Genomic DNA, 24,839 nt, shown 5'->3' with positions numbered 1-24,839 from the left:
TGAAACCATATTTTGTTAGAACTTGTTACAGTTTAGTTGCTGCCACCGTCATCTCCGGTAATAATATGACTAGTAACCTGATATTAGGAGGAAAATAAGCAGAGGACAAACCACACTATATGTTGTTGTCAGAATTTCACAGATCTTATATACATAAGTTCTCCTGTTACATTACCAGAGGAAAAACTAATTTTAATGGAAGAATAAACAATATACGATTTAGTTTTCATGCGTTACTAGCCTAAAACATTATTTAAAATATTGATACAAATTACTAACAATATTTTAACCAAATCTTTTATGGATTATTGATTAAAATTCATCATATAAACTGACAAAATTTACAATGTAATTTATTAAAAAGTTGATGTGAGGGCCTGGCGCAGTGGCTCACGCCTGTAATCCCAGTACTCTGGGAGGCCGAGGTGGGCGGATCACAAGGTCAAGAGTTTGAGACCAGCCTGGCCAACATGGTGAAACCGCCTCTACTAAGAATACAAAAAGTAGCCAGGCATGGCGGCACATGCCTGTAATCCCAGCTACTCGAGAGGCTGAGGCAGGAGAATAGCTTGAACCTGGGAGGCAGAGGTTTACAGTGAGCTGAGATCACGTCATTGCACTGCAGCCTGGGCAACAGAGCAAGACTCTATCTCAAAAAAAAAGAAAGTAAAGGCTCAAACCTTAAACCCACACATCCTATCCAATTCACAAAAATTATTTTCAGATTCTATGTTTTTCTTCCTTTTGCTAATTCTAGAAAAACTGGTAATTAATTTATCCATGAAATACAGTAAGTTTCTTTTAAAGCTATACACTTAAGGATCCTTGGCTATATACATAAAGCTTATGAAGACGAAGAAGCTCAATTTCCTTTCAAAAACTTTCATGCTTTTAGCAAAACCCCAAATCTATAGAGCATAATACGTCTCTTGCTCAAAAGAAAAGTATGTTGTTGATGTAAGATTATTTTCCTGAATAAAATATACTTGATTCTTATATTGGATTTCTTATAATCTAAAATGCCAGCTATTAAGAGTTGGTAATGAATGTCTACCTCACGTTTATCAAAAAACTAGTAATCTGAAAGGCTTACTGATGGGAAAAAATTACAAATAAAAAAACTTATGTGTAACTGGAGCCGCAAAAGGTACAATAAATCAAAAAGTTGAAGATTTTCAAGATCTGCCTCTAAATGAAAGTTAACTCCTAAAAGAAGATGTGATTAATTCTCTAAGGACAACTTAGGGTCAGAAGAACTGAATGGAGCTAAGTTGCTGTTCCCTTAGCTCCTAAGGGAAAGAGCTCTAGCATAGTACCAAGCATATAAACTATACTCACTTAATAAGTGTTAGTTTATGACTGAGAGAAAAGACTTTACATAAAAAGTGCTCTTAGGGCTGGGCGCAGTGGCTCATGCCTATAATCCCAGCAATTTGGGAGGCTGGGAGAAAGAGAAAGAGACCATGAGCCTTGTTTCAATTAAGTAGTATCTTAAATCACATTGCTGTAAATAGTCTTTTAGCAGACTATGGGAAGTACTGCTCAGGTGAGATGTAAGACTATATGCTGTCATTCAAGAGTAACACGTTAAATTTTTTTTTAGAAAATTGATGTGATAGTACATCCTACTTCTGAAACACAATGATGACTGATGTAGACCTACTGAAGAAGAGACTGTTTATTGTTGAATCTTAACAACAAATACAAGACGGATTTTTAAATCTGACAGTATAATAAATCCCCCTCGAGTGTGGCTCAGATGAGAGATTTCCACTAAATAACTGAATGTCACAATGAAACATCTAAGAAATAAAAAGCCCAGGCATCAGTGAAGACATAACTTTAAGTATTAATACTGAAAACTTAATATACAGACAGATACATATTTCCTACCCAACACATAGTCAAGACAGAAGACAATAGTGGCCTATTGCCTGAGATAATAGTCAACTCTTATCACCATTCCTGATCATGGATTAAGTACTAAGAAAAGAGGGATCTGAAGGCCTTTTTTTTTTTTTTTTTTTTGGGAGACGGACTCTGTCTCCCAGGCTGGAGAGCAGTGGTGCAATCTTGGCTCACTGAAACCTCTGCCTCCCGGATTCAAGTGTTTCTCTTGCCTCAGCCTCCTGAGTAGCTGGGATTACAGGCATGGGCCACCATGCCCAGCTAATTTTTTGTATTTTTAGTAGAGACGGGGTTCCATCATGTTGGCCAGGCTGGTGTCAAACTCCTTATCTCAAGTCATCCGCCCGCCTCAGCCTCCCAAATTGCTGGGATTATAGGCATGAGCCACTGCGCCCAGCCCTAAGAGCACTTTTTATGTAAAGTCTTTTCTCTCAGTCATAAACTAACACTTATTAAGTGAGTATAGTTTATATGCTTGGTACTATGCTAGATATTGTGAAGGTAGGGGGAAGAAGTCTACAAACGGTGTAATGGTCTCTGCCCTCAAGGAGCTTACTAATCATCGTGTATATCATCATGCACTACATTTTAGGTGGCACTTGTGCCATCCATTCTTGAGCTCCATCTTCAGTTCTTAGGCTATTTGGTAGTGTTTCCTGAATTTCTTGGTCATCTTCAAGAAATTCTCGATGAAGGCTTCAACTGTACCTTTGATCGTCAGGATATCCTGAGAATCACCCTGCCTGGCCTCACCCACCTCAGGGTAAAAAGAGGGTACAGGCACTTTCTTCAAAGCTCCTTCTTTTGGTGATATCTGGAGCTTCAGAGGCAGTAGGAGATGGAATGGGGGTCAGATCCATGGAGATCATTATTGGCAGCATTATTGGCAGCAATTCCTGAGAAACTGCAACAATTGAGAGATGGCTTACTTAGCTCACTTAGCTTCTAAGCCATTTTTCATTTCCTGAAAGTAACGGAAGCCAGCAGCCTATTCTTAGGATTTAATAGGAGATTTGAATAAAATTTTATTCAGGAAGGTTCTCATTTTTCATTTTTAAAAGTTTGGATTCCCTGTTCATACAGAGCAGAGCTATTCTTAACAATATTTCATATTTAAAAAGAATAAAGTTGTATCCTTGAGATACAGATCTCTATCGCTTGGTAATCATCAGCTCTAGCATCTTATTTCACTTAAAAGCACTGCTCACAGTGGCAGTAAGAAGATGAGGATAACTGAAAAAACATTACTTAAAGATATAAAGCAACCAAGTTTAAGACTGGAAAGTGATGCTATCACTTATGTAAAAGAAATAGCAACCAGTTAAAAGATGTTCAAAGTATGTTAAAATTAGCCTAACAGTAGGAATCATATGAAATCTGCAAACATTATCTGTAACATTGCCAGAAATACACTGTTTTATAAATGCCAATTTGCAGTTGGGCTTCCAGGAAGAACCAGATAATGCCCAGAGAACTAGTATGTCCAATTCAACAGAGACCAATATATATTTATGTGTCCAACCCTAAAACATAATGCAGAGCAGTCGAGTGTGATATGGTGTTCAGTACATGGACTATGGAGTAAAGCATCCTTGGGTTTGACTCCTGGCTCTGCTACAAATTAAACTAGAGAGAATCTACAGAAGTAAATGTGCCCGGACTTTGGTTTAATAAAGCTAAGTTACAGCATTGTTGTGAGTCCCAAAATGAGATAATGTAATCCAAAAATAATTTTATAAAATTCAAAATGTTTTATAAATATTAGTGACTAGTATATATTAATTGAGTCCTTAGGTTTATTATGAAATTTTTACATAGGCAGGTGCGGGGGGCTCATGCCTGGAATACCAGCACTTTGCCAGGCCGAGGTAGCCAGGTTGCTTGAGTTCAGGAGTTCAATACTAGCCTGGGCAATATGGCGAAACTCAGTCTCCACACACAAAAAAATAAATATTAGCTGGGCATGGTGGTGCATACCCAGTAGTCCCAGTTACTTGGGAGGCTGAGGTGGGAAGATGGCTTGAGCCCAGGAGGTAGAGGCTTCAGCAAGCTGTGATCGCACCACTGCACTCCATCCTGGGCGACAGTGAGACCCTTGCCCTAATAATAATAATAATAATAATAACAGAAAGAAGAGCAGTGAGTTATACCCAGTAGGGAGCTAGAACTAACCTATTAATATCAAGCATTTACCTTAAACATAGAGTGAATCCAATTAAGAAGTACTACTCATATAGGCACCTCCAGGGCTGGTAGGTACTTGCAGGGTAGGAAAAAGTTACTCTGAGTGAATCTTCTAATTCACTGACTCTTCGCCATAGCTTTTGCAGAGTATGCCCAAGAGATGAGTCAGAACCCGAAGATATCTGGCTTTCTGCTCAGTTTTTTCCCAAGGGAGAAAGTAGTTTTTTTCTTCCCCTACTTAGCCCTTTTCCTTGCTGTCTCCATCATGTGACAAATGTTTGCTCATGTCTCAAGAGTGGCCATTTTAGATCTGCCTGGAAGGATGTGTGGAGGCTCCCCACTCCACAGAGGACAAGAGGTTTATATGAATTCTAGTTCAAGAAAATCTGACACTTCCTCAAAGCATAAACACAAAGAACACAATTGTAGATATCAAAGAGTTCCCATCATTTTTCATTTCAAAATACTATAAAGCAGAATAAGTACTTCAGAGGTGAATAAAGACTACAAATAGGAATTCCTTAGTTCACAATATTACTGAGTAGACCACCACTGTGTGTCTCATCACTCAGATGATGACAACTTCAGAATATGTTTAGAAATTCTACACACATAAATGCAGGAAGTAGAAATTACAGGCAAGCTGAAAAAAAAAAAAAGTACCTAAATAAAATTGGATTTCAGAATAAATATAAGTAGATTATTAAGGGAAATACTTTTTCTTCAGTTGGAAATAAAGGCCCTCATGTAAACAAGGCAGACTACTAGTAAGGAGGAAGACAGAAAAAGAGAATATAAATTGGAATAATACAGAGAAAATTAAGAATTAAAAACCAAATTTGCAAATGTGAAGGAACCCTGGAAGTGATTTTAATTATAGACTCTCTGGATTTTATTTGACCAGTATTTGATGAACTTTTGAAGATAAAGACAGGATTTACAGAAACATTTTTGTGAATTTAAACAAGGGGGGAAAGGTAGAACTTTTACAGCAAAACTGTAAGATGAAATCAGGGATACAAACCGTCAGAAAGTTGAAAAAGTAAAAAAAGAACATAACTGGATCATAAAGAAATAAGATTATGAAAATCTTTATAATAAACACAAAATGAGCAGAAACCAAGAACCTGTTTTCAAATTGATTTGCCACAAAAAATCCTGATTGACATTTCCATTGGAGGAACTAAAACAAACCAAAGATATATAAGTACTGCTACTTTTACAGATCCCTGGGTGTGAAGACAGTAAAACAGGCAAAGATAGCAGAATAGATAAAATTCTCACTGATAATAGTGTCTGCAGTGGTGGAGGCATCCCAAAGAAATCATGAGAATAAAGATTCAACTAACTACTCATTGAAGCCCTGAGCATCCTAGCCTAGAAAAACAAGGAATTTCCCTGGTGTCAAATACAAATTAGCAAAAAAAATCCAGTGAACTAAATCAATGGTTGGACAAAACATATGTTTCTTTAGTCTAAGTTCACTATTAAAGCTTTTATAACTTAACATAGTATGAATTTTAGTCACACTCTGGAGATCAACACTAAAGACACAAGTAACTAAGAAATCATTTATATGAGTGGAATGTCTGATGTTTGCAATGCTAGAAATATCTTTGGGTGAATTATGGAAAAATAAATTAAGTATGCTAATTTGGAAGAATGCTATGCAGTAGTCAGTTCTAAGATATTATCGATTTTAAAATAATTTATTTTAAAAGTTTCTAACACTGAAATTGTTCCTTCCCACCAAAATTAAATTGTTACAAAAGTTTAGTTTTAAAAAAGATTCCTCTTCTTTCATTATTTATAAGTCAAAGCTATTTGGGAATGTGTGTTAACGACTGAACCAAAATTGGCTGTAATAAAAATGGCTACCATAGTAAAGGAATGTGAACATAAAATATCAAACTATTTGAGAACTTCTGATCAAGATTTTTTTTGTTCCCAGATTCAAGTTCTGAATCCTTTGGTATGGTTCACAGTTGATAGCTACCTTGGAACCTTCTTGTGAATGAGCTGAATGCTAAGGTAAAATCTGGGTCCGCAATAAAAACAGCTGTTTTCAATTGTGGGAAACACAGAAAGCAATACATTTTATCTGATGCACCAACTAAATGCACTACAAGAGAGTACGACTCAGAGCCTGTTCCGGTGATTTTTAAGCTAAAAAGTCTGTTTTGGCCGGGCGCTGTGGCTCATGTCTGTAATCCCAGCACTTTGGGAGGCCGAGGCAGGCAGATCACGAAGTCAGGAGATCGAGACCATCTTGGCTAACACGGTGAAACCCCACCTCTACTAAAAATACAAAAAATTAGCCAGGCGTGGTGGCGGGCACCTGTAGTCCCAGCTACTTGGAAGGCTGAGGCAGGAGAATGGCATGAACCTGGGAGGTGGAGCCTGCAGTGAGCCAAGATAGCACCACTGTACTCCAGCCTGGGCAACAGAGTGAGACCCTGTCTCAAACAAAACAAAACCTCTGTTTTTTTCTCTAACTAGGCTATTTTTCATGATGCCCAAATGACATCATTCACTGAAATGGAATTCTTCTGGAAATTCCCGTAACTGCACTAACCACACCACAAACAATTTTCTGCTTTCATCTCTGTACGTTCACACTTCCTTTATAGGCATATCTTTTTTCTATCATGTTTTAAATCTTTTTAAAATTGATACATAATAGTTGTACATATTTATGGGGTACATGTGATATTTTATTACATGCATAGAATGTATAAGAATCAGGTCAGAGTATTTTGGGTATCCATCACCTTGTGTATTTATGATTTCTACGTGTCAGGAACATTTCAAGTCCTCTCTTCTAGCTATTTTTGAAAAACACAATATTGTGCTGTCACCTATAGTCACCCCACCCTGCTACTGAACATTTGAACTTATTCCTTCTAACTGTTGCATAGGTGTGTCTTATAAACAGCACTAGTGAAATTGTTTGAAATCAGTATATTCTGATCAAAGCTTATACTCTTCAGTTAAGGAGAAAACAAAACTCAGTATTCTTTGCTTCAATCTATATGTTTGTACAGTGAATATACTTTTTCCAAAAAAAAGGTTTAAGCCTCACTTATTCTTGGAGGACAAAATGCTCATAATCACTGAATGCACCAAATAATGTATATAATTTATATGTAGTAAATCATTTATAATAATGTTCCATTGTCTGCTTGTTCTATGACTTGTAAGCTATAAATGCTAAATGAAAATACTCCATTCTACTCCTCTGCCAATTTTAGAATCCAGGTTTGTAAGTTCTGTCATGTGTAGCCAGCCATGAGTTACATATGCTGAAAAACAGGGGTGAAATAACTGACATTCCAGGTCAGAAACTCTTGCCCATGAGACCAATTTCATGTCTACCTAACATACATACATAAATTAAATAGAATCACTATCAGGATTGGAAGAAACCAGGAAACCTGGCCTTACTTAAGTGTGTAATTTTACTGTAATTTCACTTGCATCAAGCTGATTTTATAGCTGTTAGTCTGTACAGTACAGAACAGTATATAAGTTAGAAAAATAAGCTAACTACCACATGCACATAATTTATAAAAGTGATTATAGCTGTTATTCCTTTTAAGGCTTCATAAGACTTAATTTTACAGTGAATATACTTGTTTACTTTAAAAATGCTCAAAGTGATAAGTCAGTTTGATTCCCCATTTTTGAAACAAGGAGAGAAGGGTTAAATGCCTTGGTCCAAGCTACACATGCCAGTGTCCCTAATTCGGTTTCATTTATTTTTCCTGAAATTTATATCAACATGATTTATCAAATATGCCTGTTTTACCCCCAACCAAACACTTACGATGAATCCACTCAATATAAATCGTAAATAACCTTTATTTCTTATTTCATCAATTATCAGTTTGAGATATGTTTTACTTAACAATTTGTATCCTGCTATATTAAAAAAAACTCATTATTCTGGAATAAATTTAGATTTACATAAAAGTTACAAAGATAGTACAGAGACTACTCATATGTCCTTTACCCAACATCCCTCAATGTTGACATCTTACATAACTACAGTACATTTGTCATAACCAAGAAATTAATATTGGAATAATACTATTAACAAAATTCCAGACTTTGTTTAGATTTTGCCAATTTTTTTCCACTCATGTCCTTTTTTCACTGTCAATCTGGGATATCACATTGTATTTAGTTGTCATGTCTCCTTAGTCTTCTCTGTTCTGTAAAAGCTTCTCAGACTTTCCTTGTTTTTTCAGGTCCTTGATACTTTTTAGTACTGGTCAAGTATTTGTAGAATGCCCTTTATTATTATTATTATTATTATTATTATTTTTCTGCTTAGACTTAACACATTCTATCAGAGAGTACATGATATCACCATGCCTTATCACTGGTGAAGTTAAACTTGAACTTGGTTAAGGTGCTGTCTGCCAGGCCTCTTCACTGTAAAGTTACTGCTTTTCCCTCTTCATACTCTGTTCTTTAAAAGTCAGCAGTCCAGCCCATATTCAAGAAGAGGGAAATCAAGTTCTACCTCCTGAAAGTGGTGATCTACATATATTATTTGGAATTTTTCTGTAAAAAAAAGATTTGCTTCTTTTCTGCCAAGTATTTATTTAGTCAATCATTTATTTAAATCAACATGGATTTATAGATATTGACTTTATTTTTTAGGTTATAATCCAATCCTCTCATATTTATTTTGTTGCTCAAACTGTCCCAGCTTGGACCACTGGGAGACATTTTAGGATAATAATGTCCTGAAGGTGATGAACAATATTGTAATACCTATTATACAGTAGGTAGTTTTTAGAGCATTTTAACATGGTACCAAATGTAAAATGAATCTACCTTAAATTTATAGACGGAAAAAATCAACTGAAGACTGAGAAGGTCAATTAAAAATCATATGTAATTATGTATTTCTTAAACCTTTATACTTCAAAAAGCAACCTGACATCACAGATTGAGAAAATGTAATTACATCTTCAACAGAATGCTATAGAATAACAATGTCATTGTAAGGAAAAAGCAAATAATAAACCAGTCAGAAGTGCTACAAAAGAAAACAATGAGGAAAAAAATAGCAAAATGTAAAGGTGTAAGAATTTTAATTGTCTGCATTTCCTAACTTCCATTCCTCAGCCTCCAGAAATCTAACATTTGCCACTATACAAATGGCTCTCAGACACAAGACAAATTAACCGCCAAAGCCAATCATCTACTTTCAGTACTTACCTAACCAATCTCCCGTAACACTTGACACTCTTTTTTTAAATTAATTAATTTTTTTTTGAGACGGAGTTTCTCTCTTGTTGCCCAGGCTGGAGTGCAATGGCATGATCTCGGCTCACCACAACCTCCACCTCCCAAGTTCAAGCAATTCTCCCGCCTCAGCCTCCTGAATAGCTGGGATTATAGGCGCGTGTCACCACGCCCAGCTATTATTTGTATTTTTAGTAGAGATGGGGTTTCTTCATGTTGGTAAGGCTGGCCTTGAACTCCCGACCTCAGGTGATCTGCCCGCCTCAGCCTCCCAAAGTTCTGGGATTACAGGCGTGAGCCACCGCGTCCAGCCACTTGACATTCTTGACTATAAACTCACTTAAGAAACCCACTGAATTCACCATAAATATTGTTATTCCTTCTCATAGCCTTAATAATCATGTGTCTAAAATTATCTTCAGGTTTGACCTCTCTTTTGAGAAATACACTATATTCACCATAAATATTGTCATTCCTTCTCATAGCCTTAATAATAAAGTATCTATAATTATCTTCAGGTTTCACCTCTCCTTTGAGCTACAGATCCATCTGTCCTACAAAACTGGCTTGAAATCCAAATCTATTACCTATTTCCAACCTTATCCTTTTGCATACCTCATTTCACTTAATCACATCATCTCTACCTTGGCTCAGAGTCTCACAATAAGAGCCTCATAATATTTTGTGGGAGCAGTTTCCAAACTGATCTACCCGATCTCCTTTCACTAATCCATCTATCACACTGCTGTCAATGTAATCTCAACAAATTATTCCCCATCTTAAAACCCTTAACTTCTCATACCTTATAAAGTAAACTCTACACTCTTGGGAGTCTCATATAAACGAAGACTTTATGATCTGCCTATCTTTCCAGTCCCATCTCTTGGGTCCCATATCAAACCATTAACACTTAACTAAGCACAGTAACACATCCCCATGCCCTTGCAAAGCTGATATCTAGTGTAAGAAACACCTGTCACACCTTATTCTTCGCTGCTAAATTCAAAACTCCCTCCTCCTTCCCAAGCCCTTTTAAGTCAGTCCCTCACTTCTCTGCTCCCCAAAATGCCTTGTGAATATATCTCAATATTAAGAACGGTCAGGCTGTGCGCGGTGGCTCACACCTGTAATCCCAGCACTTTGGGAAGCCGAGGCAGGTGGATCACCTTAGGTCAGGAGTTCGAGACCAGCCTGGCCAACATGGTGAAACCCTGTCTCTACTAAAAATACAAAAATTAGCCGGGCATGGTGGCACACGCCTGTAATCCCAGCTACTCAGGAGGCTGAGGCAGGAGAATTGCTTGAGCCTGGGAGGTGGAGGTTGCAGTAAGCCGAGATTGTGCCACTGTACTCCAGCCTAGCCGACAGAGCGAGACTGTCTCAAAAAACAAAAAACAAAACAAAAAACTGTCAATAACTAGTTGTATACATGTCTAAACTATAAATCAACTTTAAGGCAGAAATTACCTTTTTTTTTTTTTTTTGAGACAGAGTCTCGCTCTGTTGCCCAGGCCGGAGTGCAATGGTATGATCTCGGCTCACTACAACCTCCACCTCCTGGGTTCAAGTGATTCTTGTGCCTCAGCCTCCCGAGTAGCTGGGACTACAGGCATGTGCCACCATGCCTGGCTAATTTTTGTATTTTTAGTAGAGGCAGGGTTTTACCATGTTGGCCAGGCTGATCTTGAACTCCTGACCTCAAGTGGCCCACCCACCTCGGCCTACCAAAGTGCTGGAATTACAGCATGTTCCTTCTCCTGGCACACAATAGGCACAAAATAACTGTTTGCTGAAAGAACAGCTACCATCATAAGGGAATAGTTAAGAACAAAAATCAAATACATAAAATATTCCTAAACAAAACCAGTTCTGACTTTCAAAGGGATCAAAAAAAAGATAACTGAGCCTGAATATTTTTATTTAGTATTTTGCTTAACTAAAAATTTTTCCTCAACTGGTTTTTGACAGCTAAACCTATTTTCACATCTACCTGAAAAAAGTATATTAAGTTTCTATTAGAAAATCAAGTCACATCTCCATGTACTTATCAAGAGTAATTGTGAAGAAGATAGAGAGATTCCAAGATAGAGAGCAATTAACAAAGGAATTTAGACTTATGATAAAATAAAGAATATAGCTGGTCTTTGTCCCTGGTTCCTGGCACAGAGTTTCAAAAATCCTTGTAATTACCGAAGTGATAGGAATGTCTCTGTTATGCCAGTGAGATGAAAGCCTGAGGTAACTTCAAGATGGGGGCCAGTGACCAGAAAGACCAAATCACGTAATTAAAGATCTGAAACTTTGGGTCACCCCAACCTCAAGGGAGTGGAGAATTGAAGACTGAGTTAAAAAACATGGCCAATGATCTAATCAATCTGGCCTATCTAACTCAGTAAAACTCTGGACACTGAGTTCAGTGTCCTAACTCAGTAAATCTCTGGACACTGAGGTTCAGTGGAGCTTCCAGGTTGGTGAATACAGTGATGTGCTGGGAGGACAATGTGCCCAGATTCCACAAGGGGAAGGGCATGGAGGTCTGTGGACCCTTCTTGCACCAAACACTGCTCTATGTATCTCTTCAACTAGTTGTTCTTGATCTGCAACCTTTGTAACAAAACTGTAATCATACTATAGTGCTTTCACAAGTTCTGTGAGTCCTTTTAACAAGTTACCAAAATTGAGGGGGTTGCAGGAAGTTGCAAATTTTTAGCAGGCCAGGCAGAAGTATGGATGTCTCAGGAACACCAAAATTTGTGACGGGCATCTGCAGTCTCATGACTAACTTTGCTCTTAACTTGAGGTCTTCACTAGTTTCAGGTAATTTGTATTCAGAATTGAACTAAATTGTACAACATCCAATTGGTGATAGAGAACTAGTGTCAGAGCAGTGACTTCAGAGAGGTCTTAGTGGTTTCTGTATGTTATTTTATAAAGAAGAAAAAAAGCCAAGTGCAGTGGCTCACACCTGTAATCCCAGTACTTTGGGAGGCTGAGACAGGTGGTTCTCTTGTGGTCTGGAGTTTGAAACTAGCCTGGCCAATATAGTGAAACCCCGACTCTACAAAAAATTCAAAAATTAGCCAAGTGTGGTGGTGCACTTCTGCAATCCCAGCTACTTGGAGGCTGAGGCAGGAGAATAGCTTGAACCCAGGAGGTGGGTTTTGCAGTGAGCCTAGATTACGCCACTGAACTCTAGCCTGGATGACAAAGAGAGACTCCATCTCAAATAATTAAATAAAGAAGGACATTTTTAAAAAGACAAATTCGTACTTAACACAGGTATTTTTGCATAAACTTCCCTGCTATCTTTCTCATTCCCCAAGGACCCTGAAACCAGGTTCACATCCACCATTTTCACCCCAACTCCTGTAACTGTCCTCTTGAGTAATTTCAATGTCCACGTAGATGATACATTCAACACCCTAACCTGTCATCTCATATCACCTTCACCTCAATTTACTCATCCTTTATAATCTCCTTCTCATGACTCTGAAATTAGGGATCTCAAATCCAAAAGTTCCCTCTTTAAATAGCTGAAGAGGGCCAGATACAACACACAACAAAAAACAGTGAGGACTGTGGCGAACGAAAGAATACAAGCAGCAATGAAAAGGGGCCTGCCAATACTGAGCCCCAGCCGTCACTATTATCCACGAAATGTGGACTAATTGTTGCCAGATGTTCTGATTTTTCTGAGAAGCAGAATTCCACATTTTTATGTAAAATTTCTAGATTTTTTAATATGAGCAATTTTTTAAAACGTGTAGAGATCATCACAAACAATCACATGTGGGCCAAAAGCTGACAGTTTTTTAAGCACTACTTTAAATACTGCAGTTCCTCAGAGCTACCCAAGGCTGTTTGTTTTTCACTCCCTATTCTCCCAAGGAAAATATCATTACTCTCATGATTATACATATAAAAATTCATAAAGGTATACATTGTTATTGTATGTGTTTCTGTATAGTTAAATAGCTCTTGTATCATTGATAAATACAAGAATGATACCAGAATATGAAAGTTGTATTGGTTAATACATGACTTTTAAAGCACATAAATATTTTGCAGGACAAAACTAGCAGCTGAACGAAGAGTACACCAACACAAACTAAATGAAGAAAGCCATAAGCAATGTAGTTCTGTTCAAAATGTACATTCATCCACATTGTTCCTCTTGGCTCCTACTGGCAACAGACTTTTCTGCAAGTGTTTTTACTGTGTGGCTTCTCTCAATGTTTGTACAAAAGAAACAAACAGGTACAACACACTAGAACCATCTATGTCTGGCATTGCTACATTTATCTACCACTGACATCCTTCTGTGCCTACAGCTGAGCAGCTTCAACCCTTCTTCATATCCCTACAAGCTACCTTCATCTTTTCCTGGAAGGTTAATGCCTATATTTATTGTAGTATTTCTACAATACTGGCTCTGCCAGCCCAGACTGGAATGCAGTGGCACGATCACAGCTTACAGTAGCAGCCTTGAACTCCTGGGCTCAAGTGATCATCTTGCCACAGCCTCCTGAGTAGCCAGGACTACAGGCACATGCCATCATACCCAGCTAATTTAAAAAACATTTTTCTGCAGAGATGGGAGGCTCCTATGTTGCCCAGGCTGGTCTTGAACTCCTGGGCTCAAGTGATATTTCAACCTCACCTCTCAAAGTGTTGAGATTACAGGCATTAGCCACCATTCCCAGCCTCTTTATTTATTAAGACATTTAGTCTTAACTATATATATATATATATATATATATATATATATATTTTTTTTTTTTTTTTGAGACAGACTCTCACACTGTCATCCAGGCTGGAGTGCAGTGGCACAATTTTGGCTCACTGCAACCTCTACCTTCCAGGTTCAAGGGATTCTCCTGCCTCAGCCTCCCGAGTAGCTGAGACTACAGGCGCATACCAGCACTGCTGGCTAATTTTTTTATTTTAGTAGAGACAGGTTTCGCCATGTTGGCCAGGCTGGTCTCCAACTCCTGACCTCAGGTGATCTGCCTGCTTCAGTCTCCCAAAGTGCTGGGATTACAGGCATGAACCATCGTGCCTGGTCTAGTATGTCTTTTTAACTGCTATTTTTGAAAATTATTATTTTTCTTGGTGCTCTGCTTATAAAGTTACACAGGTTTTTGAGAGTGTGTTCCTAATTTTTATTTCACCCAGAAGCCCTTTTTAATGAATGATATTGCCTAACACAATTTTTCAAATCCTCAGAGGAAATGCTCTTATCTCCAGGCCAAGCTTCTCTACTAAGCCTGAGAACTAGATATCCAACGACCTTCTCAAATCCTCCACTTCAATGTTCAGACACTTCAAACTATATGTATTAAAAAGTGTCTCAGAGTGATGACTCAGGCCTATAATCCCAGCACTTTGGGAGGGCAAGGTAGGAGCGTCCCTTTGAGCCCAAGAGTTTGAGATCAGCCTGGGCGACATGGCGAAACCCCATCTCTACAAAAATACAAAGAAATTAGCCTGGCGTTGGTGGCTTGCACCTGTAGTCCCAGCTACTCAGGAGGCTGAGGCTGGAAAATGGCTTGAGCCCAGGAAACAGGTTGCAGTGAGCCGAGATCGTGCCACTGCACTCCAGCCTGGGCAACAGAGTGAGAGCCTGTCTCAAAAAGAAAAGAAAAGAAAAGAAAAAAAACAACAACAACTGTGTTCTCCTCTAAATCTGCTCCTCCTATAGTCTTCTCTCTCTTAGTGCATGTTATCTCCAATCTCCCATATGTTCAGACATAAGCCTGCCACTAACCTAATCTAAGCACCATCATGTTATCTAGACTACTGCAATTGCCTACTAACCAGTTTCCTTCAAATTATTTTTATCCACTCCATCCAGTGTTCATGCAGGAGGCAAAATCATCATTTAAAAATGCAAACCTAAAATCAATACTCCTTTGTCTTTTGTTCTTAATATAAAATCCAAAATTCTTAACACATTGTTTGGTCTCTTCTTTTGCCACATTTCTCACTACTCTCTCTGTATTTCCTCCACAATGAAGCTTTTTTCAGTTTATCCAATATCTAAACTCCTTCCCAACTGAGAATCTTAAAACATGTTCTTCACTGTGGCTTTTTGTTTTGTTTTTTTTGAGATACAGTCTCACTCTGTTGCACTGGCGTGATCTGGGCTCACCGCAACCTCCGCCTCCTGGGTTCAAGCAATTCTCTTGCTTCAGCCTCCCAAGTAGCTGGGACTATAGGCACGTGCCACCACGCCTGGCTGATTTTTGTATTTTTAGTAGAGATGGGGTTTACACCGTGTTGGCCAGCTGGCCTCAAACTCCTGACCTCAAGTGATCTGGCCACCTCAGCCTCCCAAAGTTCTGAGATTACAGGCATGAGCCACCGCAACTGGACTTCACTGTGGCTTCTCATCCTTTAAGTCTCAACTTTTTATCCTCAGCCATAACTAGTAACTATCTAATTAGATCCCCCTCTGCCAGCCCTTTAATCTGTATCATAACACTCTATGGTATTAACTTTACAGCATTTTTCTCAATTAAGCCATTATTTATTTGCTTATCACTCTACGGTTTGTCTTCCTTCACTAAGCTGAAAATTATGAGGTCAGATATCAGGCATTTACTATTTTATATGCCAGTGACTAGAATAGTCCTGTATGTTTCAGGAATTCAATAAATGAGCCAGTAAATGAATGAATAATGAATGAGTCTGTTAACCCAGTTAAATGTTGCACATCTGCCAGGTCTCAGTTTAGGATCACTTTCTCAGGAAAGACTTCTCTGGGTCAGGCTCCCCATTTCATGCTGTACTCTCTCCCTTTTACAGTCCTTATCACAATTTTAACAACACATAATGTGATTTTTTGTTTATTATCTACCTCCTCCACTATAATCTCCATGACTCAATGAACCTGTGTGCCTCATTCTCTATTATATAACAAGGGCCCACAAAGTAGAATGCCTGGTAAATACCTGATATTCAATAACTATTACTGATTAAATAAACTATTTGTTGAATGGACCTAAGCATAAGACTTTTTCTCTCTTTACACTGTTAAAAGCTGGCCGGGTGCAGTGGCTCAAGCCTGTAATCCCAGCACTTTGGGAGGCCGAGGCAGGCGGATCACGAGGTCAGGAGTTCGAGACCATCCTGGCTAACATGGTGAAACCCTGTCTCTACTAGAAATACAAAAAATTAGCCAGGTATGGTGGCATGCACCTGTAGTCCCAGCTACTCAGGAGGCTGAGGCAGGAGAATCACTTGAACCCGGGAGGTGGAGGTTGCAGTGAGCCGAGATTGCACCATTTGCACTCCAGCCTGGGCAACAGAGCAAGACTCCGTCTCAAAATAAAAAAATGAATAAATAAATAAACACTGTTAAAAGCTAAGGAACACTCAGATTCTCCACTAAGTTTTAATTTTTCAAAAGTTCATGAATAATGAAAATCAGGAACAAAAACTCTTTGTATTCGGGGGGTTTATCTTTTCCCTAATACACAAGTTTTTTTTTGTTTTTTGTTTTTTTTTAAGATGGAGTCTCGCTCTGTTGCCCAGGCTGAAGTGCAGTGGTGCTATCTCGGCTCACTGCAAGCTCCGCCTCCGGGGTTCACGCCATTCTCCTGCCTCAGCCTCCCGAGTAGCTGGGACTATAGGCACCCGCCACCAAGCCTGGCTAATTTTTTTTGTATTTTAAGTAGAGATGGGGTTTCATTGTGTTAACCAGGATGGTCTCGATCTCTTCACCTCACAATCCGCCCGCCTCGGCCTCCCAAAGCACTGGGATTACAGGTGTGAGCCACCCACGCCTGGCCTAATGCACAAGTTTTTAATCTTTTAGTGGAATAATAATAACTAACATTTGCATGCTTACTTTGTGACTACTTTTCATAATACCCCTACAAATCCCATTATATAGGAGGTTTAGAGAATATACTGAGGTTTAGAGAATTTACTTGGAAAATCTGATGAAATTTTTCTAGATTATCACTAAAAAAGATGCACAAACATATATACCCGTAATTTTACTTACATCATCAGAGGGTTTATGGACTTCCTAGAGTTATTTTACAAACTCTTAGGCTTAAGATCTCTCACAAAGAACTTCTAATCTTTTATTCAAGTGGCAAATGCTTACTCTTTGTTTTCCAATCTTCTCAATTCTTAAAAGGTGTACAATTAAGAGAGAAAAAGATGTACAATTCTTTCTAGATGTACAAATGCATTTTCCAGATTTCTTTTTTTTCTATATAACTGAAGCAGCTTTTATGAAGACATCAAAAGGTACTCTGCAAAATGAAGTCTGTCTGAATGAATATTCAGTTAAATTTTACAATGCTGAAAATGTCCAGTGTTTGAATTTTTATTATGAGACATACGGTACTAATAACATATTCTTCCTGTAACAAAGATACATTTACAACTACTGGATTAATATACATTAAAAATCCTTCCAGCATTACCTTTTACCTCTTGGGGTGGTGGGAAATCCTGCATACTACTAACAGATCTATGAACCATTTGTCTTTATAAAAATTGTGTAATAGCCTGTCTACATAAAAAAGATGAATGATTTTTCCTGGTTTCCAAAAGTTATGTATATTTCTTTCTTTTTTTCTTTTTGACAATAATAGCTCTTCTCAAAACAAACAAAAAAAAATACAGACATTCCTTACTTCTTAAATCTAAGGAAAAGGAGTACTGAGATTTCAAAATTACTTATAAAAAAACAAAAAAAGATATATATATTAAAAGTTCATCTACATTTATCAGGCCCCTGTGGAAAATAACCTATTTCTTTAACAAATAACAGGTAACAAAATAACCCTCTTACCTGCCAAAGTCTGTACTGCCCTTTCGTTAGAAGGCAGTGACTCCTTTCTGTGAAGCCGATTTAGTGAAGTGTCCTGTGCAGAAAAGAGTCCAGGGCTGTCAGTTAATTTCTTCCGGCCACTGGAGTTAGGGTTTGAAACTCTGCAGCTGCCTATTGCACTTGTGAAAAGGTTTGTATGTTCATCACTGCTGACTGGCTCAGAGTTGGGAGTGAATCCTCCAAGGGATAAGCTTGGAGAACTTTCTGAACAGTCAATCTGTAAAGGTGTCTGCAATCCCAAAGCCAATGGACTAGATTCTGAAGGCTCTCGGTGGACCCACTGTTCCTCTCTGTTTATTAAGCTTTTTGAAGGAGAGAGATGAGGGCAGGACATGTGACAACGGTGCTTTTCCTTATGCTTATATCGCTCTCCAACAGCATCCTTTCCAAATCTATAGCGCTTCAAAGATTCCAGGACAGATCGGGAAGAGCCAGTGTCCATAGAAACCTGGGGTTGTTCAGAAGAACGGTGTTCTCTGTGTTTGTGACGGTGCCTGTGTTTGTGCTCAACCATCCAACCATAGGCCATCTCAGGAGGAACACTGGGGTAGGTACTCATGGAAAGGAGGGGAGTCCTGCTGGTTGTAAGAAAGGCCTCCTGTCGAAGTAGCTTATGCTTTTTCTTATGGTATTTGGCAGGATTGAGAAGTAAATGACCAGCGTGCATATAGGAAGGAGGTGGAAGTGGCGTGGTGAAAGAAGGAGATGGAGGAGGTGGATAAAGAGTGGGAGGATACCTTCCATAGTAACCTAGTCCTATGGGAGCAGCTGTAAGGGGTGAAGGAGAGTAAGGCATACCATAAGATGGATAGAATCCAGTACTAGAAAGAGGAAAACTAAGGCTGTGCATAAAAGGCATTTCAGCCATTGCCTCCCTCATCTTAGGGGGTCTCCCTCTTTTCTTTTTTAAGTCAGGTTTTCGAATGTAGTGCAAAGGGTCTAAGGGGAAAGAAGGATGTGTATAGAAACTATTAAAGTTGATTCGAAAGATAGTTGGCAGAAGATCTCGGGGGATAAAATGATGACTTCGATGGGTGATCCGAATTTCACTTAGGCGACTTATTAGTTCCTCTAGCTCTGCAATAAAGTCTGGATCCTGTCTATTTCGAAGCTGGGGATATTTCTTTTTCCGTTTTCGTTTCTGCCTTTTCATCTTGTCATAGCTGAGGTAATCATGATTCCTGCGCTTACATTTGTGTTTATGTTTTTCTTTAAGACTGCTTAGCACTGTAGAGGTTTCAGGGGGAATCAGAGAAACATGCTCAAAAGAATGCCTCCTCTTTTTTTGCCCACAAAATTTCTCTGCCCTGTCTGATGTGCTGTTATTATCTGTTCCAATTCCACTATCACTGGGAATGGTCTCATCACTATGAGACTCACTGATTGGGGAAGGAGTAGCTTCTTTTAGAGATGTGAGTTCACTCAAGTGCGAAGGAGAATTTGGCAACAAAGTAGGAGGAGATAACCGCCTCCTCCCCTTTGAGGCCTTCTTCATTGCAAGAGTCTGAATCATACTGCCCTGTCTGGAGTGTAAATGCAAATATGGCACTGAACTGGGTTCAACAAAACCTGCATCACTACTTACAGGGCTCTGACCTCCACTAGTCCCAGAAGACTGAGAGCAAATAGGTGATGGAAGAATCTCAGAACTACTAGCAGATGAAGGCAGTAATGGGGGAAGAATCTGTCCTAATGCTGACCCAGCTGCCTGCTGAGCTGTTTGCTCAAGAACAGCAAGGCTACTAGGACTACCAGAAAGAATACCATTTAAGACAGTTTTTGGTTTGCGACCTCTTCTCTTTCCTATATAAATGGTTCCTTTCTTGCTGACATTTATCTGTTGGCCCAATTTAGAGCCAAATGTGGCAGCAAGACTTGATACCGTATTATGGAGTTTGGATTGCACTTTCCCTTTATTACTTGATTCTACAGAACTTGAAAGAATCTGATTCAACAGTTTCTTTCTCTTTAAAGTCTTCATTTTATTTATTTTGCGGATAATTGTTTTCATTAATTGTCCATTGTTTCTCTTGGTAATTTTTTTATCTGGTTCCATCTCAAGGTCACTCATACTACAGACACTTGGCCTATGACTGTCATCTAGGTCATCTGGATCCTGAAGTTGATCCTCGCTCTCAAAGAAATCACTGCTACTTCTATGGTTGTCACTTTCAGATTCTAGCTTGCTTGGACTTTCAGTGGCAACAAATGGAGCCACTGACAGTACAGGTGGCTTCATCTTGACTGGTGACCTCATTTGCCTCTTAGGCCTGCCTCTCTTTTTTGGAAAAGGAGACACAGACAGACCTTGTTTGAAGGAAGGGATTTCAATTTCTGGCTGTAAAATTGGGGGTTCTTGTTCTTCCTTAGACTGTAAAGAAAAAACTTTAGAAGCAGGGATTTTTAAAGTCCTTTTAGGTGGCCCTTCCAGTTGAGGCATCTCCTTAGATTTAGGCCTTCCTCTTTTGGGCTTATAAATATCAGACAAAAGGTCACTAGAGACACACATACTGGAGGATAGTTTGTGAGTAGCAAAAGACTTATGAGATGGTTTTTCACTATCAGCTAAGAGAGCAAGAGATGGAGCTGTGGATTTGCTCAACTTTGGCAATCGGCGTTTAAGGAAGTCATGATCTACATATGAAGGGGGTCCAATGTTTTTCATAAACTTGGCTGGCTCAGAATTACTATTTGATAGTGAGCTACATGAAACGTTTTTAAAAAGCTCTGATCTTTCTAATTCTAGCCCTTTTGGAGACCGGCATGTGCTTCTTGCCACCACTTTAGTCCACCGAGGTTTTCTTCCTTTTCTTTTTTTTAATGGTTTGGACTGCAAACTAGTACTTAGGCTTTCAGCAACTTGGCAGTGTTTGTCTGATGCAGATACTGCACCCAGTTTTAAAAAAGGCTTATTACTAAATAAACTAGTGAAGTTAACAACTGAAGGAGTAATAGTATGAATGCTGGATTCAGAAGTCAAACTTGGCTTTTTTCCAAGGGAAGAGCTTATTCTTGGAATATCTATATGGGTAGTTTTTGAATCATTTACCTCTTTATCAATCCCTTTACATTCAATACTTATGCTATGACCCACTGACCTATGACCAACGTTCAAGTGGGTACTTTCAGAAGTAAACTGGTTCTTTCCAACAGATTCAGAAATTTCTTCGATTAGTTCTGTAGTAGAACTTAAAAGTAATGGATTAGGAGCCAACTGTGGAGAAGTTTCAGGGGGACTTCTGGTTAAAGGATTAACAGATACAGTAGGTGATGGGGAAGGGAGATTGCTTTCTCCTACTGCACTGAAAGGGGATTTAGCCGTAGATACATCAGAAGCACCTCCCATTTGAAAGTCCGGAGAAGTGCAATATACAGGAGGCTGCTTTTCGTGCTTTGAGGTTTCATAAGATCCCTTTTCACTGGATGAGAAACTGTCTTGCTGAATGCATGTTCCTTCATTAAACATTTCTTTCTCCAAATTAATGATTTCTTTTCGTACTGAGAACTTTTCCAATATGCTTTCTTTATTCTGTCGTACAACATTCTTTTCAAAAGTTTTGCTGGTGGCACTATCTTTCAGGGATTCAGAAAGTTCCTGACTTTCCTGATTATTGATGTTTGTACTACAAGAAGCCTTAAGTGGTTCCTGAGTGGGGAGCAGTGCTTCGGCTTTAAGGTTTATGGCATCTTTACTGATCAGACCTGCCAAAGGACAACTCACTAGTTTCTTTCCAATGTCCTTATTAACCAATCCCATTGCTGAACTTGCTACAATCTTCTTTGCACAGTCCTTGGCCACTAGGCCAACAGTAGAACCCAATTTCTTTCCCAAATCTTTATTAACCAGTCCAACCACAGTGCCAAGTCCTAACTTCTTGCCAGACTCTTTATTCACTAAACCTGGAACAATACCAATTCCTAGCTTCTTTCCTGAATCTTTGCTTAGCAGTCCTACTGTAGTGATAGTTCCTGGCTTTTTGCCTAAGTTTTTATTAATGAATACCGCTGTAGTGCCAGTTCCCAGTTTTTTCACAGAGTCCTTATTGACCAATCCTACTGCTGCATTAAACACTGGCTTTTTCCCAGGATCTTTAGTTACCAATCCAACTGCTGTGCTGATGGTTGGCTTTTTTATTAAGTCCTTATGTATTATTCCAGCTACAGAGCCAACACCTGCTTTCCTGATCAAATCCTTGCTAACCAATCCTGCTGTAGTGCCAGTTCCTAACTTCTTCGGTTTTGTCTTGGAAGACTTGGAAGGAGGACAGGTAGCAATCAGCTGTGCCAACTTTTCTGTTACACTAGTTCCTCCATTAAGTAATGCTCTGTCCTTTAAATCAGGATCCCGGCTACCAAGAAGAGTAGATGGTGTTGCATTAATATAATCTGCCATTTCTGAGTGTACTGGAGATAGCTTCTTAGACAAAGGATTGTTTTCTCCCTGTGAATGAAGATGGATGACTTCTTCAGACTGGCATTCAATGGCTGCAACATCATCTGCTTTCTTGTACAACTTTGAAGGGTCCTAAAATTTGAACAAGAAAAAAGTTAAAGAGGGAGTAAACCTTATACCACTTTAGCTTAGCTTAACAATCCAACAAACTAATGGATCACATATCAGATATACAATAGGCAACAGAGGTTTTTAAAAAACCTAATATTATACTAATGTCACAGTATGTTAGCTCATCTGCTGCTATACGAGAGGCTATCATGGTATATTATCTTTGTTGACTTTCAACACAATAAAACTATGTATTAGGGGGTCTTTAGAAATATCCCTGATATTTTCGACATTTTTAAAATGGCAAATCAATAGTCTACTTTCATCTTACTTTTGACTGGGTAAATATAAATGAAGTATATGAAGGTACCATTTTTGAAAAGACAATTATTTTTAGCTACAGTATCCTATGGTCGTCATCTAAAATAATAGTTTACTGCCTACCTCCTTCATTGATTTAAATGCTTCTAAACCTGTGGAAGACAATCCCTAACCTACTTCTACTCTTTTATAACGCATTCTCAATTATGATCTTGAGTGAGCAGTAGAGCTCTCTCTTAACGTGGAATAGGAAAGACAATTTAAAAATTCATATTTTCTTCAGAATGTGTTTTTATATAAAATCTTAGAGTGGGAAGTAACATTTAAGTCATTTACCGTAAACTGCTGTCTAATTCATGAATCCTCACTATATACTCTAGAAATGAATTCACCACTTCACACAATAGTCTGTTTTACTTTTGGATAACCACTAAAGAGTTCTTCCTAATTATAAAATAGTCATGAAAGAACTGAACAAATGTAAAGTTATACTGTGTTTGTGGATAGAAAGACATAAAGACGACAATTTTCCCTAAGCAAATTTATAAATTTAATGCAATCTCAATAAAAATACCAACAGATTTCTTTGGCATTTAGAAAAATTGATTATAATGTTCAATGGGGAAAACAGATATGCAAGAATAACTAGAAAAATCTAAAATGTAGAAAAGTCAGGGAATAACCATACCAAATATCATTTTTCAAAGCCCCAATCATTGAAACAGTATAGAAGTGACAAATGAAAAGACAAACCAATGAAGCAGGATAGAAAACATAAAACCAAATTCAAGCATGTATGAAAATGTACTGCATGGAAAATGCTACAATCTAGTTATAAACTAGAAAAATTCCACATGCATTTAACTACATCCTTTGACCCAGAAATCCTACTTTGAGGGTCTACCCAAGATACACTCTTAAAAATATAATGTCTGCACAAGGGTCCAAAATGCACCACTATTTTAGTATTAAAAAAAACCCTAAAAAAATCCAAACAATTATCTACAGGAAACTGGCTGAATAAAGTAAGGTACATCTGTACAATGTAATACTGAGAAATTGTCAACAAAAACAAAAGTAGGAGGAGTAGGAAGAGATATCAATATAGTGCTATGGAGTGATTTCCAGGATATATTATTAAATGAAAAAAAGCAAGGCTGAGAACAATGGTTATAATATGCTATGCTACGCCTTATACATATAATATACCTTCTGTATAAGAAAATGGGGACGAAGAATATGAATATATATATGACTATCGATTATATTTTAAAATGGAATGAACCAAAGATTCGCGAAAATAGTGACTTATGGGAAAGTAAACAGGGCTAGAAGCTAGACCTCTCTGCATCTAACTTTATGGTTTTTGGTTTGGAAGTGTTTTACATAGTTATGAAACAAAGTTATATGTAATAAAGGAAAGCATCCCAAATCTCTAAATATTAAAAGCAATAGGCCATGCATGGTGGCTCACGCCTGTAATCCCATCACTTTGGAAGGCTGAGGTGGGCAGATCGCCTGAGGTCAGGAGTTCAAGACCAGCCTGGCCAACACGGTGAAACCCCATCTCTACTAAAAATACAAAAATTAGCTGGGGGTAGTGGCACATGCCTGTTATCTCAGCTACTCGGGAGGCTGAGGCAGGGGAATCGCTTGAACCTGGGAGGCAGAGGTTGCAGTGAGCTGAGATTGCGCCACTGCACTCTAGCCTGGGCGAAAGAGCAAGACTCTGTCTCAAAAACAAACAAAAAAGAAATTCATCTATTCAATATATAGAAAATTAGTTATATAAGTATATGAAAAGTAATTATT

General features: G+C 38.4%; 1 protein-coding gene across 10 annotated transcripts in view; it reads right to left on the bottom strand.

Moving 5' to 3' along the window:
• ASH1L (ASH1 like histone lysine methyltransferase) overlaps nucleotides 1-24,839 on the bottom strand; it is a 224,159-nt gene that overhangs the window by 119,315 nt on the left and 80,005 nt on the right. For all 10 annotated transcript variants that reach the window (XM_063655579.1, XM_063655645.1, XM_063655399.1 and 7 more), the window contains one exon: nucleotides 18,164-22,727. In XM_063655579.1, the coding sequence (XP_063511649.1) occupies nucleotides 18,164-22,727 (4,564 nt within the window). The remainder of the gene's footprint in view (nucleotides 1-18,163; nucleotides 22,728-24,839) is intronic.

This window comes from Pongo pygmaeus, chromosome 1 (assembly GCF_028885625.2).
Source record: "Pongo pygmaeus isolate AG05252 chromosome 1, NHGRI_mPonPyg2-v2.0_pri, whole genome shotgun sequence".
NCBI classification, from domain to species: Eukaryota; Metazoa; Chordata; class Mammalia; order Primates; family Hominidae; genus Pongo; species Pongo pygmaeus.
Note: the sequence above shows the minus strand (reverse complement) of the source record. Positions and strands in the feature narration are given on the sequence as shown.